Source organism: Chrysoperla carnea, chromosome 2 (genome assembly GCF_905475395.1).
Source record: "Chrysoperla carnea chromosome 2, inChrCarn1.1, whole genome shotgun sequence".
NCBI classification, from domain to species: Eukaryota; Metazoa; Arthropoda; class Insecta; order Neuroptera; family Chrysopidae; genus Chrysoperla; species Chrysoperla carnea.
Genome location: NC_058338.1, coordinates 6727611 through 6744670, shown reverse-complemented (window position 1 = coordinate 6744670; position 17060 = coordinate 6727611). Strand labels below are relative to the sequence as shown.

At 29.5% G+C, this 17060-nt stretch overlaps 1 protein-coding gene across 2 annotated transcripts in view; it reads right to left on the bottom strand.

Annotated features, from left to right (window-relative positions):
- Positions 1 to 17060, bottom strand: part of LOC123292337 (serine/threonine-protein phosphatase 2A 56 kDa regulatory subunit alpha isoform) — a 66639-nt gene that overhangs the window by 3438 nt on the left and 46141 nt on the right. For both annotated transcript variants that reach the window (XM_044872961.1, XM_044872960.1), the window contains 3 exons: positions 2379 to 2575; positions 554 to 748; positions 294 to 484 (listed from right to left, as the gene is read on the bottom strand). In XM_044872961.1, coding sequence (XP_044728896.1) covers positions 294 to 484; positions 554 to 748; positions 2379 to 2575 — 583 coding nt within the window. The remainder of the gene's footprint in view (positions 1 to 293; positions 485 to 553; positions 749 to 2378; positions 2576 to 17060) is intronic.

Sequence of the window (17060 nt, the reverse complement as noted above, 5' to 3'; positions counted from 1 at the left end):
AGAAATTTTTAGCGGTATCTTGAGAACTAATGATCTAGTCGTCAAATCAACTAGTTTTTTTTTAGTTTTTTCTTCTAAGCGTGCTGATAAAATAGAAAAATTCGGCAAGCGTGGCCCTTATGAGTGACAATGGTTTGTCAAATATACCGCGGGAAACTATTGCTCTTAAGTTACGCTTCCAAAAAAATACTCGGTCAACATTTAAAATAAATGGGACGAATCTTTGATCGGCTTATATTTAATCGGATTTCTAACTTAAAAGAACATGAAAAAAATGAATGAATAAAATTTACCTTCCCAAAATTTCTAATAATTCTCCAACACCATTAAATTGTTCAGTTTCGTAGACAAATCTTAAAAATATATTATTAATTTGTTTACGAATAAATGCTCGTAGGCCAAGAAATTTGCCATATATACGATGCAAAACTGTTTTTAGAAAATCTCGCTCCCGAGGATCTTCTGAATCGAATAGATCTAACAACTGAAAAAAAGAATAAATCATTTTTATTATTTTTCAAATATATATTTTTAGTTTGTTATTTTTTCTTACCTGTAAAACAAATTTTTGATCAATAACTTTTTTGCCTATGGTGGGTTGAAAGTCAGCACTTTCGAGAAATCGTAGGAAAAATTCATATACAAGCTGAAGATGGGGCCAGCTCGCCTCCAGCGTTGGATCATCCTCTTCTGGATCAAAGTCTGGATTTTCACTTGGAGGTAATGTTCGAAATAGATTTGCTGATATCTACAAAAGAAAGATTATTATAAGTTTAACTCATTTAAGTGGACTTAAAATTAAAGGACAAACATCCTGGGCATATATTGAGCTGAAGAAAAAAGATCACTTGACAATTTTTTCCTCTGATGTACAAAAGATACAATTTATAAGGAACTCTTTTTTACCATTTGACAGCGGAATCCTAAAAACGATTTCTATGTCTTTATATCTTTAAAACAACAGAAAAAATGATCATTTCGTAATAAGCGAGTTAAAAAAAACTTGAACTGGATATCCCATCTGGCTCCTAGACTACGTAGAAAAATCGTAACGTTTGATCGTAATCGTATTTCTTGAATATGGTTTTAATTTAAGAACGATAACGTTGAATGATGGTTGCTAGATAGGTTACTACTTAAATAGAAAATTAACTAACCATAAACTTTAGTAATTTAAAATATCATATTCAAAGCAAATATTTATCTGACTCAAATATTTTTACAGTCAAATCTCTTTAATACTCCATTTTAACTTTAAACTGTTTGATAGAATATCAACATATTTTCAAATTGTGGAAAAAATACAGCAGATGAGATTTGGTATCGATAAATTTTAATTTCGGGAGGTCGCCAAAGAATATTTGACGCAAGATAGAGATAGGTAAAAGGAGCCTTCGTCTGTTGACAGGAAAATATCGTTCCCGGGTGGTCGCCAAAAATTTCTGACTCAAGACAGAGATACTAGATAAAAGGATATTAGCCTTCGTCTCTTCCTCCTTTCTAGTGTGACAACTCCAGGTTCCTACAGTAATCTTGTTGACAGGGATATACCGTTCATCATGCTTATCTCCCAGAGCCTGCTCTATAATTAGGATAATATTTATGGAACGCTTCTGTGCCCTTCTTGAGAAGAAACTATCACCCGAAGAAAAGACATCAACAGGTAAGAGGTGTTATTTTAAGCAGATTAATTTAAAGAATTCTGTCGAGGTCATACGCCACACAGAAAACCCTCAGATTCTTCGCTGAAAGTTCTACAAGGATTGATGCGTCCAAGGTTTCAGACCCAAACAATACATACCTGACACTCTTTTTGCAACAAATTTCTGCAAGTGACAAAAATGACATGTGTGGAGGTTTCATCGTCCTCCAAATGGAATCATCAGAGATCCACATTTGGAATAGCATAATAATTTGTATTCCCAGCGGAATCTATACAGAGGGGGAATATAAAAGTTTTGTTGGGAACAAAAGGCCTCCTTTGCGGTCAGGGCTATGGTATGTTATATATAAAAATAGAGGGCCGATATCAGAGAATAAATAATAAATTATAGTCTAATACTAGATCAGCGATCTTAGCTGTTAGTACAAACATCTATGATGTTTATAGTCTGCTTATGAAATATATAAATAAATAAAAGATTATAATAGTGCGATTTAGTGAAGGTCTCTGTCTCAGACACTCGTGTAGTCGAGTATGATGAATATTGAATCTGATTGTGCTCTTGTATTCAGCGAATTATTATTATTTTTAAAATATCAATTTTGTTTCTGCTATTAATTTAAATATATGAATTTTAAAGTATGCAATTTTCATTTTAAATTTACCCAATAATAGTTTTTTATATTTTTTTTTTAAATACTAGATTCATACGTACCATTTTAATAATTTCAGGATAAACAGGCTCGGTAAGCACACCACGTCCGGTTGTAATGTACTCCACAAGTTCATTTAACGTAGCACGTTTGACTTCTTTACCTTTTAAGTCGGCCGTAGCGTCCATAAAATCGAATGCTACACAACATTGTCGTAATTTACGAATAAATAGATCCTCTTGTTCACCGGACGTCACATCTAAAACAAAATACAAACAAATTAATTATATTATTTAATACAGTGAAACTGGAATCATACATTTATTAAGGGGGAAGGTGTACAGTTAATTAAATACTATGGAAATTTTTGTAGAACCGCTAAGTGTTGGATACGTCTTTAAAAGTGGGAAATAGGAAAAATAATGTGATTTTTAGAAGAATATTTCGCAAAATATAAGCCTCCAAAGTCATAAGTGCTTCTCTCCTCTCCCAAACTTTTTTAAACAAGTGATTCCAAATATCCTAGCCTAAATTAAATAACTCAAAAGAAATAAGATATGTAGAATTGTCACCTCTCCCATATCACCATAATTCGTCCAAAGTTGAGTACATAAAGCGATTTTCTTGGTTCGTATTCTGATAAATTTGTCGGTTTTGAGCAGCTTTTACACGGTGCTTTTTTAAGTTGACATATGCTTGAAACTAGGTTTTCAAGCTAAATTAGAAAGCTGTTATTGATTAAAAAAGTAACATATTTTGTTCGAAACATTCTTTCGAAAATCGTATAGTTTAGGTAAGGGTTTTTTGGGGCGAAAAATCGAACTAGGTAAAACTGAAATATAAACTGCAAAATATGACTCTTCCTGACTTCTATTGGCGTATATCGTAGTTAACGAATAAAGTACAATACTGGGACATTCAAATTGGTATATTGGTATTTGTGTTGAGACATTTTAAACGATTCTTATATTAGTGATAAAAATTGAGTCTTTTTAACTCAAAAAATATCGAGAAAACTCGGTCATTCAGGTACGAACTTTTAATTGAATTGTCTATATATAAGATATTTATACAATTAACTAAAATTGTTAAGCTACTCTGCTCGAATATCTTTATTTAGTTACGTATATTCAGACCAATTAAAAATAATTTTTCTAGATTATTTATTCTAAATAAATTAATCTAAGTTAGAAAATCAATATTACAGTGTTTACAATTACCAAGTAAACGAATATGATAATTCCTCGGTATCATTATATTATTATTCGTTATCAACTTCTACATAAATACATATATACAGAATGTACCCCCACCAAAAAGTTTAGATTTTTCTTTTGAATTCAAACTTAAAGAACGTGAAAAATTTACCTGGATAATAAATGACACTGTGTTATCATTCGAGTTTTATCAGTATTTTATAAAGTGAATTTCTAAAGAATTTTGAACGAATTCGAATTAAGAATAGTTGAAGGTCAAAAATTTTTTTTTTTTGCCGTACATAATAAGACAATCTTTTATGAAGAATTTAAGTCTGAGGTTGTTTCTCTAGGACTTCTCAATATAAAATAAATAATTAAAGAAATAAAAACTTGACTGCGTTAAATAAATCTGAAAAAGAAGAAACAAGTCCAGTAGTTTACATAGCCTTTAACAGTCGGGGCCATTATTGGGAAGGGTTTGTGTCGGTCTAGATTTTATTGGGCCGCGACTGTTGAAGTCGTTATGTAAACTACTGGACTTATTTTTGACTTTTATAGAGTCTCAGCATTAAATAACCCTCTCATTATATTATATTAAAACTTTTAAACCAATTTATTCTTCCTAATTAAATTAAAACATATAACGTATAAATATTTTGTAATCCCCTTTTAATTTCCTTTATTTTGATACCCTACTCGATAGGTTTTGTTCATTTTTTTTATTAAAGTATTACTATTTCGCTTCAAAAATCCACCATTTTGTTTTGTTTTTTAAAAAACCTACCTAAGAACACTTGGGTTCTTGAGACAACTATAATGATACCTTATATGTTGAAATCCATTGAGCCGCGAAAAACTACTCGGGAAAAACATAACCACTCCTTGACAGTCATGTAGACTACATTGTTCTGTATAAAAGCAAAATACCGTGTTTCGACTTATCCGATTCTAAAACGCTAATCTTCCTTAGAATTTTTTCTTCTACCCGACAAAATGTTTTCTCTTTTGTTTTGTACATGTTTTGGAGTAAATTACAAGACTTTTTAAATTCGTTTTCGATATAATTTTATGCAAAGTATTTTTGATAGCAGCTCCATCTTGTATATTTATTGTATATATTGAATAGTGTGATTGGTGTGCCAGTGTCGTAGTCGAACTCATTATCAATAGGTGTAGTGTTACTTAATGAAGGTACATGTTCATCATTGTCTTGTCAGTGTCATCGTCACGTGACATTTAAATAAATAACAACACCATTTATATTGAACTCGATAGTAGGGAAAAGTGTAGTACCTAGTTTATATGATTTTTATAGCCTTTTAGATTTTATATATATTTTTTTGTTTGAAACATTTTTGTAAACCGAATAGTTTAGGCAATTGTTAGCAAAAATCTAGCTTTTTTATGTTTGTTCATTCAATTTCAAACCATCATTGCATCATTGATCTGTTTTCGTTCTGGTCTGTTTTTGTAAGTGCATGTGTTCGAGAATGAAATCCATAAATTTTGACTGCAACATTGTAATGATAATGTCGTCACGTATAACGGTATGACGTAGGTACACCAAAGGTGATAAAAACTACTAAACTTTTATTACTTGTAGTTTGCTTTTATTGTAGAATGTACACTGAAAGCCAACAAAAATTGAATCACTTCTAGAGTAGGTTGTAGATATCGCTGTCTTAATTTGGATGATTTTGAGATTCAAATTTTTATTTGACTACCAAGAACAAAACAAGGCTAATTTGACTTTCTTTATCTTTAACATTTGAACTTTGTTCTTTGTCTTACACATGGGTCTTGGTTCTTTTGTAATTAACTGCTTTGGTCTAGCATACTTGGTGGTGTATTTTGATCTTGCTCTTACACATATGCAAAACCAAACAAGACTTGCAAGACCAAGGCCAATGATTAAGACAAAGATGCTAAACTTTTTACACTAAATTCGTTAAACAAAGATAGTCAAATACTGCCTTGATCAGAAAAAAACGAGATGAGGTTTTATACGACCATTATATAAGTGTAGATTTGTTCGACAAATGTTCGGAAATTTCGCAGAACTGGTATTTTGTGTAATTCTATCTTGATATTTTACTGAATGTGTTTAAAATTAATTTTTTTCTATATATAAGATAAATTTATGAATACGAAATAAAATTATTCATTAAAGGTTGTCATATGTTGTTGTAATAGAATGTTTAATGTAAATTAAAAGATGTTTATTAAATAATAAACAGTTACCAACATAATTATTTAATTTTCTGGAATAACCTTTTTTGATCTCAACCATGATTACCATATAATAATAATATACATAGATGTTTATACATCATGCTTAGATCGCTCTTACATACACATTATCATTTCTAATAGAATTTGTGATTGACTATTATTATATGGAAAATACTAGTTCATTTAGTGATGTGACTCGAGTGGAATTTTCGGAATCAGTCGAATGGTACTCGAGTTAACTATTTACACTCCTTGCAACTTGAGCAAGATTTGTTTAAACATTTTCCCCACAATTCCTACACGTAAGAATAGTAAGACGAAAATTAGGAAGAAATTATTAGTAAGAAGGAAATTTCAACTAATTCAATATCTAATTAGGAATAATGAGAAGAAACTTCACAATATTTGCACAGGTAGGAATTTGTAGGCAAAAATTGGGGATATACCCATTGTTAAATACTTAACTACTGAACCGATTTAAATGAAATTAGATACAGAGATTTTCTAGAGCCTGAGAAAGGACATAGAATACTTTTTAATGCAAAAAGGGCTGTAAGAGGTTGAAATAGGAGAGATCCAAGTTTGTACAGAAATGACGTCATTTTTAAAGCTAGAAACTTGAAACTTATTTTTCAGGCTTTTAATTAAATGTAAGTAAATACGACATTCAAAGTTTGAGTCAAATTCGTTTTCATTCGAGTATGAGTTAGGTAAATTTACTTGACTCCAGAGTTTCATCACTAATTTTCTTAAACGAAATCAAGAATATAAATTTTGTCTTTCGAATCAGGAATATACCTTACGACTAGAAGATAATAGCATTTTAATAAACGTGAACCATTTCTGACATTTTTGGAATCATCTTGACACAAATATTCAAAGTTTCAGTTCATTTGTTTATAATCATCTGGGATATTCGACTCGATTCCAATTATTTGGTTTATTAGCGATCTATATTTAATAAAAATATCTTTGTTAATAAACGACAAATTATAAGTGAATAAAATGAATTTTATAATATTAAACAGTCGGTTCGACTCGTCGGGAGTAGTAAAAATATACACTTTAGTCACACAAATTTATTTAATTAAGTTATTAATTTTATTCCTCTAAAATTAAATTTTCATTTGTTCAAGTATTTTTTCATTGAAGTACCGAACGATAAGACAAGATTAAGCAACAATTAAACGCAGAAAATTTTTTAAGAAGTGCATCGAAAAAAAATATCTCTAGAAATTTTCGATTTAGGGTAAACTGAGATCACAAATATGACGATTAATGATTCGATGTAATTTCGTAGTGTTACGATATGATCAATCATCAAATCAAATGAACCAAATTTTTGTAATTTTTGGGACTTTATCAATGAAGAAATACGTTGTTTAGAATAAAACAATATTAACGGATTTTTTATACAATCCTGAAACCGTCTGTCAAAGGGCACAATAACTCAAAAACTAAGTGTAACCTCAAATATCGTGTAGCGTTATAAAAAGTTAGAACACTCTGTATATTGTATATAGTGTGTTTGCGCCACCTATTTCTATATAAGTTGTTAATAAATTATAATGTTGTTAAATAAATAAAATTAATTAAAATTCTTATATTATATGAGTATGAGTACCAGTGCTAGAATTAGATTAATATTAGAATTAGAATAGAAATAAGGTCAATAACTGAACTAAACTTAACTGAATTGAACTGCCTATGATTATTCTTATTAACTACTCTAACTAAATCTAAGTATTTTATTTTATTTTATTGAAATTAAAATGTTTGTACTAATTAATTTTTATAAACATTTAATAATTTAATTACTTCTATTTAAACTAAAGGTGATTATTATTTATTCATTATAATTCATTGCAAAATACAGGTTGAAACATTTTACTTAAATATGTATTAACACCAAAAGGATGATTAATTGATTTTCAAGTTTTTGGATCATTTCCATTTTTTTGGTACCAAAACTACCTTAATAATGATTACTTATAATTTTTTAAAGTTTACGAAGCCTATTTCTTAAAAAGTAAACTAATAATTATAGGAAAGTTTTTTTAGATTTAGATATTATGCTTGAATTAGAATGGAAGAATGTGGGTAAGTTTTGATTGGTTGAATTATTTGAAGTGTGGTATGATGTATAGATAAAATTGATTGGTTGATTATCTATCTGTATCTATAGATAGCTGATAACTGATATAGATACAGTTAATTTTAAAGACTATTGATCAAGTTCATTCAATTAAAAACATTCTATATATTATATACTACATACTACAGGAATACAGGAATACAAGAATACAAGATTGAAAGCAACAGGAACACTTTGATGTTATTATTTAGTATACATATACCGGACTGTCAATCAAATCATTTTACCATGTCTTAAGGACGTTTCCAAAAAAATGAGTGTATGGAAATATTTGAGACTTACTTTTCAAATTTGAAGGCTGGATTCTGTTAGAACTTGGGTAAATTAAACGAAAATTAAGAGTAAAATTTTTCGATATATACCATAGTTTTTAACCCCCGATCCAAAACTTTTGACCGCTATGTCTGTGTGTCAGTTTGTGACATCGTAGCGCCTAAACGGATGAACCGATTTAATTTTTTTTTGTTTCGTTTGAAAGGTAATTTAAGTGGGAGTGTTCTTAGCTATCAAGTGCGAGTTTAGAATTTCACGCCAGATTTACGTATATTTCAGAAATATTACTTAATATTATTAAGTACAAAATTGGCAGATATAAAATGATGTAAAGTTTGTTTGACACACTGTATACTTTACATATTACGTAATATCATATATAAATGTTAATGATCATTTGAAATATTTAGCAAATAAACACCATCATCAAATAAATATTATTATTCAATCTAATGTAACCGATTTACATACCAAATATTTAGGTGGAAGGTGGAATAATACGTTCTTTACAATGAAAATTATTTCGTTTGTCTGATTTGCGTGATTTTTTTTGATAAATGATACGTAAATTCAATAAGTTAATAATAATAATACAGTCAAAATCAGTTTTAACGACAGTAAAGGGAACAGTAAACGTAATTATAAGTGATATGTATATTTTTATATAAAAGTGAAAGTGTATGTATAGGTTATACATGTACATATGTATGTCGTTATTATTGAATAGCTGCAAAGACAATTGGTCGCTATATCCGATCTATGAGTTATTAAGGTCCAAAATAAAATTGATAAGATTTAAAATACAGTTTATAAAGTTCAAAATAGTATTACGATGGCATTTTGTTTAATTATGTAAAAAAATAGGTTTGTACATGCGTTGGTCGTTCACATCTAGTTATACCATGTATATATGAAATATACCAAGATATACTAAGTTTAGTCCCAAGTTTGTAACGCTTATTGATACTATGAACAAAATTTTGGTATAGGTGTTCATAAAATCACCTAATTAGTCCATTTCCGGTTGTCTGTCGTCTGTCTGTCCGTCTGTCATCACGATTACTCAAAAACCAAGAGATGTCCAGCTGAAATTTTTATAGCGTGCTGAGGACGTAAAAAGTGAGGTCAAGTTCGTAAATGAGCAACATAGGTCAATTGGGTCTTGGGTCCGTAGGACCCATCTTGTAAGCCGTTAGAGATAGAACAAAAATTTAAACGTAAAAAATGTTTCTTCTAAAAAATTAAACAACTTTTTTCTAAAACATTTTTGGGTAAACATCACTGTTTATCCGTGAGAGCGCAAATTATGCGTAAAATGTATAGTATGTATGTTATGGCTATATCAGTTATATATGTGTGACATGTATGTGTGTGTGTAATGTGATAAGAGTAATCAACACTGTCTATACATGGTATATCAACAATTAACTCAGTCAATTGTTTGTTTTCACTTGTTTATTTTATAATTTTAATAATAAGTTTTCTCGTTAATTTTAACGAAATATGCGTTTTACGATTTTTATATGCTAATAAATAATATCATAAATTGTTTTAAATATTTTCTTTTTGGTATTTAAATTGAAAAATTTAAAATGTCGCGTAAAGTAAGTAGCTAATGAATATTAAAGTAATAGATAGTCTGTCTAGCTACCCTCATATTTAAAAGTGTAATGTGATTGTGATCCATATTTGGTGAATATGAATAAAATGTGTAATAAAATATTTTTAATTAACACAAACTATAAACATTAATAACACTAACACTAACACTAATACACCATTTATATTGAAATTTAAAAGGTTATGTATAAGGAAAGTTGATTTCTTTTTAAAATTTATACATCATACAACATTTACATACCATGTGGTTTGAAAAAATTGTACACCTTACATATCTTTCAAATGACTTTTATACGTATATTGATAACTGACCACGTTGGTCATAACATCTGGTGCATTAAAATCAAACTAGTTTTAATGTGCAGTTTTTAAAGCTCTGGTACAAATATATTTAATGATGAAAGTAAAGGCATTAACATTATTATAAATAATTTCGATTGAAAGTAGAATGTCCGTTATAGTTCAAAACTCTGTAATTTTGGTGGTGAAAAGGGGTTGATGATCTGTATGAAAATTTGTTATTTTTTTGTACTTTTTGAATCAAAATTACTTTATATACTGTTAGGTTAAGAGAAAAACGAAAAAATTTTTTTGTTAGGAATTTGATGAAACTTGGTGGATGGGGTAATTTTGATCCAAAAGTATAAAAATCGGGTTAATTTAATGATTGGATGCAGAGTTTCTGAGATATCGCAATATTTGAATCGATTTTCGTCCGTATCTCAAAAACTATTCGACCAGTCATCAAATGCACCCGATTTTTGTATTTTTTGGGTCAAAATTACCTTATATACTGAGTTTTATCGAAATTGGAGATAGCAAAAATTTTTCGATTTTTTGCAATTTTTTTAAGGGGTACCCCTTTGAAAAAATCGAGAAAATCGCAAAAAAAATTTTATTTCGAAATTTGATGAAACTCGGTGGATGGGATAATTTTGATCCAAAAATTATAAAAATCGGGTTAATTTAACGATTGGATGCAGAGTTTCTGAAATATCGCAATATTTCGATCGATTTTCGTCCGTATCTCAAAAACTATTCGACTAGTCATCAAATGCACCCGATTTTTGTATTTTTTGGGTCAAAATTACCATATATACTGAGTTTTATCGAAATTGGAGATAGCAAAAATTTTTCGATTTTTTGCAATTTTTTTAAGGGATACGTACCCCTTTGAAAAAATCGAGAAAATGGCAAAAAAATTTTATTATTGAATTTGATGAAACTCGGTGGTTGGAGTCATTTTGATCCAAAAAGTATAAAAATCAGGGAAATTTAATGATTGAACCTATAGAAAGTTACAATGTCAGCGAGTATCATGGGCAAAAAATTAAAATCCATAAAATTGTGAACAAAAGGGTGGATAAATGAGGGTATCTGCTAGTCTTATATGAATTAAACACAATAAAGTATCAATAAGAATTTTTCAGAGACATAAGTGTCGAAGCTAGAGATGGTGATAATATGCATGTACTGAAAGAAAGTTTCCAGTTTCACAAACAGATCAAAACGGTATATTTATTCCCTTAAAATATAGTCTTTACTTTTGGCAGAGTGTTAAAATGGCATTACTCATATTTTAGCAGAGGTAAAATCTAATAAACAAAAGTATTCGTGAGTGACTATTGACTACTCGGTGAATCATGCTCATAACACATGGTGAAGTCACACAGGTTGTAATTTTTTAAGCTGTGTATACAGGGTATTCGTAACTATCGCATTTCCAGTCGAGAAACGTTAAATTTTCTGTATTGTTTTTTTGGTCTCGGGATTTGGATCGCAAAAACGTTGTCAGCCATTTTGATGACGTAATATTGGTAAAAATAACAGTCGTGTATGTAATTATTATATGTATAAATAAAGTTGATGGTAACATAACGTAAAATTATTATGAAAGGCATTAAAAATTAGTAATTAATGCTTATTATTTTGTCTATATGATGTCATATCATGGCGGCTCGTGTTTTATGTCACGTGATATACAGATTAAACATTAATACTTTTAATTTTAATCTAATTAAACAATAATGTGCTTTCATGATTTAAAATCAGAATATTTAAGCATATTTCTCCATAAATTTTAATTATTATCTCATAATTTATTTTTCACTACCGAAGTTTACTACTAAATGTCTTACATTCTCCTAATGAAATATTAGCGACGACACGTTAAACTGAAAGCGTATATACAATTGTAAAAAATACATGTTGTATAATTATTTAGAACCACTTTGGCAAGTTATGAACATTACATGCGATATGTGACATACACTTAAGTTTTGAGTTGACTATATTTGTTGCATTCATTCAAGTTTTTTTATTATTAAAATTTTAATTTTAATTGTCAACCGACTGCTATAACTGAATCTGAATGAAATCATGTTAGTCATTAATTATAATATGCATAAACATAAATAACAACTGTATTATGTTTTACTATTTTTAATTTTTAATTTATTAATTTAATACGTTAATATAAACGTATCAACCACTCATTAACATAATTGAACATTTATATTTAAATACGGTGCTGTTTAAAGCTGCTAGTGCTCTGATATGTATGTATGTGTGTACACACGGTTGTAGATATTTATATTATTTATGATATTATTTTAATTAATTATAGAAAATAGTTTGTCACATTTCACATTCTTAGCAGGAATTTCACTTAGAATTTACTTATACCAGTATTATATCGTAAATAACACTTTCTTATATTTATCGTACAAAAGCTAACACTATAATAAACTTTCAAAAGTTTGTTTTTTAAATTCATAACTGAGAGTCCTTAAGGATGTATGAGCATGGTAGTGGGGCACAAATTTAAAAATAGATATTTTCAATTTTGATGATAAATTTATATTATTACTTGACGATATAAGACGATAAGTAAGAATAAAATTCTTTGATATCTGGCTTAATTTTCAAATATCGAAAATTGAAAATTTTGTTTTATTATTTAGCTTTCGATATTTCGAAAACCAAGACACATATCGAAAAATTTTATTCTTATTTCTCGTCTACATTCATGAAGTTATAACAAAATTCATCATCAAAGTTGAAAATAAGATAAAAATAATTTCAACCCTTAATCTACCCTGCTCTTACATCCCTTATATGGACGGTGACACTTAGTTTTTTTCTTTTCTAATTCATTGCTAATATGTTTACTTTCTATTAAAAAGTTTTTTTTTAATTTGTTTTCATTCATTCCAAATGAAAATTATCAAAAACTTCCAAAATATGTCGTTTTTTGAGATTCCTCCATAAGAGCCAATGTATTTTATATCGATTTTTAATGACTTTTTTCTTAAAAATTTGCACGGTTACCTAAGCTGAAATTTTAACCACATATTCTTTGAGTAAAAGACTACCTACAAACAAATTTTGAGCCTTTAAATCAAACATTGTTGTCATGCTCATACATCCTTAAGATTGGAGAAGGCATGATGTTCTGACATCAGATTGAACCTAGTTTTTTGAGTTGCTTTAATATTCAAGAACCTTAAAGGCAAGAAATAGAAACATTTTAAATCAGAAAGTTGATTCTCATAAAACAACTAACATTTTTTTGTTAAATCATTTTTTTGAAAATCGTTAGCTTACGGAAAAATATGTCGTTATTGTATTTAATCGAAAGAAAACACGGTAAGTATAGAAAAATGCTTAAACAAAAGTTGTCAAGTTAGAGCACATTCGCCTGTGTCCACGGCTTTGACCTACAGCTGACCTAGTTTCAAGGTCATTCACATTGATCTTCAAATTATCTTGAAAATTCACTTGGGATTGTCAAGTTAGAGCACATTCGCCTGTGTCCACGGCTTTGACCTACAACTGACCTAGTTTCAAGGTCGTTGACATTGATCTTAAAATGATCTTGGAAATTTATTTGGGATTAAAAGTTATTAACACAGACACAAATGACCTTTATTACCATTGACAAGTTTTATCTGAACATGTTTTTTCTAAAGATTTAAAGTTTTTCATTTGATTAAATGCAATAATGATATATCTCTGATGATAAGTCTCATTTCCTTCAAAAGCTAACGATTTTGAAAAAAATGTTTTAAATTTAGAGTATTATTTTATCTCATCATTTTTTCATAACGCGACTAAAGTAGTATAACTTTAATAGCCAAAATTTTTTGTTGGAAACACTTTTTCGTAAACTTTATAAATTCGGAGAAAATGGAATGGAAAAAACTATCTGTAGTTTCTTAACTTTTCCAGGATTTCCAGTCCAATAATTCAAAAATTCCTTGACCAAATGATTACTTTTAAATTGCTTTGCATATGCGCCCATTTTTTAAAATACTTGGAAAAAAATTTTTCTTAGAACTTTGTTGCGAAACTAATTAATTTCCCTGACTTTTTTTTTTCGAATTCCATGACATATTTAATAGATTTTGAATTCCCTGACATTTTTAGGTTTTGAAATAATTTGGCCAATAAGGTTTACAGATCAAACGCGTGGACCGATTTGAAAGGCGTCAGTCGATTTGTCCTAATCTTGCGAGTGTCACATGATAGTAATCAAAATTTAATATGGCGATAACCAGACGCCAAATTGAAGAAAAAAAAATGAAAATCGACGAACTATGTTAAGTGGGGTATTATTGAATAGGTATTTGAAAATCTTAACTAAAAAGGGTAAATTAAAAAAAAAAAAACAAGGGCTGTAGTCTGCATAACAGTCGGGATCCTTTATTGGAAAAATTTGATCCAGTCTAGATTCTTAACGGGCCTGGACTGTTAAAGTAATGTAGACTACTGAACTTGTTTTTTTCTATTCAATTTAACTTTTACGTAGTTGGGTTTTTTGTAGAATTTTTGGTAATTTACAGGTGGTAGATCAATTAGTGCGTTATGAAAATCAATTTTGAATGGAGATTTTTTTTGGAGATTGATGGGGCGAAAAGAAGGGGGCTTTTAAGCTACAAAAATAATGAAAATCAGGTTCGTTTAAACATACGATCTACGTTTTTCAAGGTATTACGTCGTTGATTCTTTGGACTTTGGATTTTACGTCGTTGATGTTTTGGACTTTGAATTTGAGGAGATCTTTGGAGCTGATATCTCAAGAACCATAAATCGGATTCGTTTGGGACCTGCGACATTATTTTCACTGGGGTCCAAATTAGCCTAAAACAAAGTTTTCATCAAAAATTTGAGGCAAACGTTATTTTTCACCGACTTTACCCAAAAATTATCGAAAATTGGGTTAATTTGAACGTGCTATCTACGTGGTTTTCAAATATTTTACTTAAAATTTTGAGTAAGAGCTGTGTGTAGCCTATATCTCAAGAAGTATAAATTCAAAGGTGGATCAAGCGGAGAATTGGAAGAAACGATGGGTTATCAGTTAATACCACCTATTATTACTAAGAAATTACCAACGAATTGAAATACAACTTTGTGCTATTAATTTTTTTTTACTGTGCAGATAAAAAATGGGTTTATGGCGGATACAAAAAGGATAATCAATAGTTTTAGATAATATTTTTAAATAAAGAGATGCATATTGTTTATTAAGTTGTAAAAACACTAAACCAGAAAATAGATATTTTTTTTTGGGTAGTAGTTGGATATGTTTCACTCATTCGAGTTCAGTGCTTTTTTTTCCACATCCCAAAAGTGTCCTACGCGCCTACACAAGTTTTCACTTAAATAAACTGGATGAAATTGAGAAAGATTATTATTTATCGTACCATAATTACACAATTTGTGGTCGACAAATTAAATATTGATCCATCCAAACAAACCCCCAGACAAACTGTGACAGTCTCCTAAAAAGTTACACTTTCTCAGAAAAATGACATTTACGAGGCGGAGAAAAATATATATCCAGAATCGATAATCGTTACTGAAGTGGGTTTGGTCTTATCTATTGCGAAAATTCAACGTGATATGGCTGTTGTGGTAAGAGCCTAAATGACCGAGTGGTCTAGGGCGTTTGTCTTTGACTGTTCGTCCATTTAGACTTAGGTTGCGGGTTCGAATCCAGGCAGAGGTAGTGTGAACAATTTATAATTAATGGGAGTGCAGAATTGATCACATTGTCGTCGCTTGGATAAGAAAGAAGTAACCGACTCCACCCACATCAAAATGTAATTATAAATATGTTTGTAATTAAATAAATAAAGATTAACAAATAATGATGTGAGTGGCCTCTGTTATAGGCGTATATTTCAGAGAAACGGAGGATAAACCCCATTATTATTATTATTATTGCAAAAAGAAATTAAAATTAGAAATTTAAAAAATTTTCTCTGCTAAAACTTTACAATAACAGGGATGTTTTTTTAATTTTAAGTCCTTTCCCATATGTACTACAAAAAAACTTCATAAATCCATGCAATCTCTGGCAGCCAAACAGTTTTCAAACCCGAAATCAGGAGCCTTTAGGAAACAAGAAATTTTTTTTCTTAAAATATGGCAAAATATTTATTTTTACGTTTAAAAATTCCATCAAAAGAAATCGTGAATTGTTTTTCTCGCGAATTTAACTGAATAAAAAAAATTTATATAATTTTTATGACATTTAAAAAAAACAAATTTCCTACACGATAATAAAACTACAGGTTTGGGAGAAAATTACAAAAATAATCCAGTACAAAAATACAAGGATAGTGGGGAAACAACAGTTAACAAATACACCTTAATTTTTGCACACATAAATTAAGGAAATACATATTTTATTTTTAAAAAGGGATTTGAAACATTGTTAATTACCCCGACGTTTTACTCCCATTAGTGTATAATTCACCAACGTAACAAGAAACGCACACTTCCTAATATCGTCGCGTCGTTTAATTCATCACAGTACTCCTTTAAGGATTTTTAAGGCTTGTATGGGCATTTAAAAAAATAAAACAGATCTTCTTAAAAAATTTTATTCGCACATTGTAGAAGTTAGACAAGTAGCACAGTCGTTGGTTATCGAATATGAGTAAAAGTGAAAAAAAGGCGCAACAAACAAATAAACACACTCGTACGGTAGTAGTACGGTAACTCTGAGTTGTAATATGAACTGTAGTACAGTCAACATTAAAATGAAGCAAGAGTTGAACGTATTCCGTTTGGTTGAACGTGAACAACTTTAACTTGTGTGTTTCATAATTTTATTGATTCTTGTTTACCTATTGGCATCACTGTCTCACAGTCACATAGCACATAGCAAAGCATTATCTAGAGAAGAGATTGTGTGTCGTAGTCGTAGTCGGGTGAGAGTGAGTCGTGTCCTCTGTACCTCAGTCAGTCGGTCG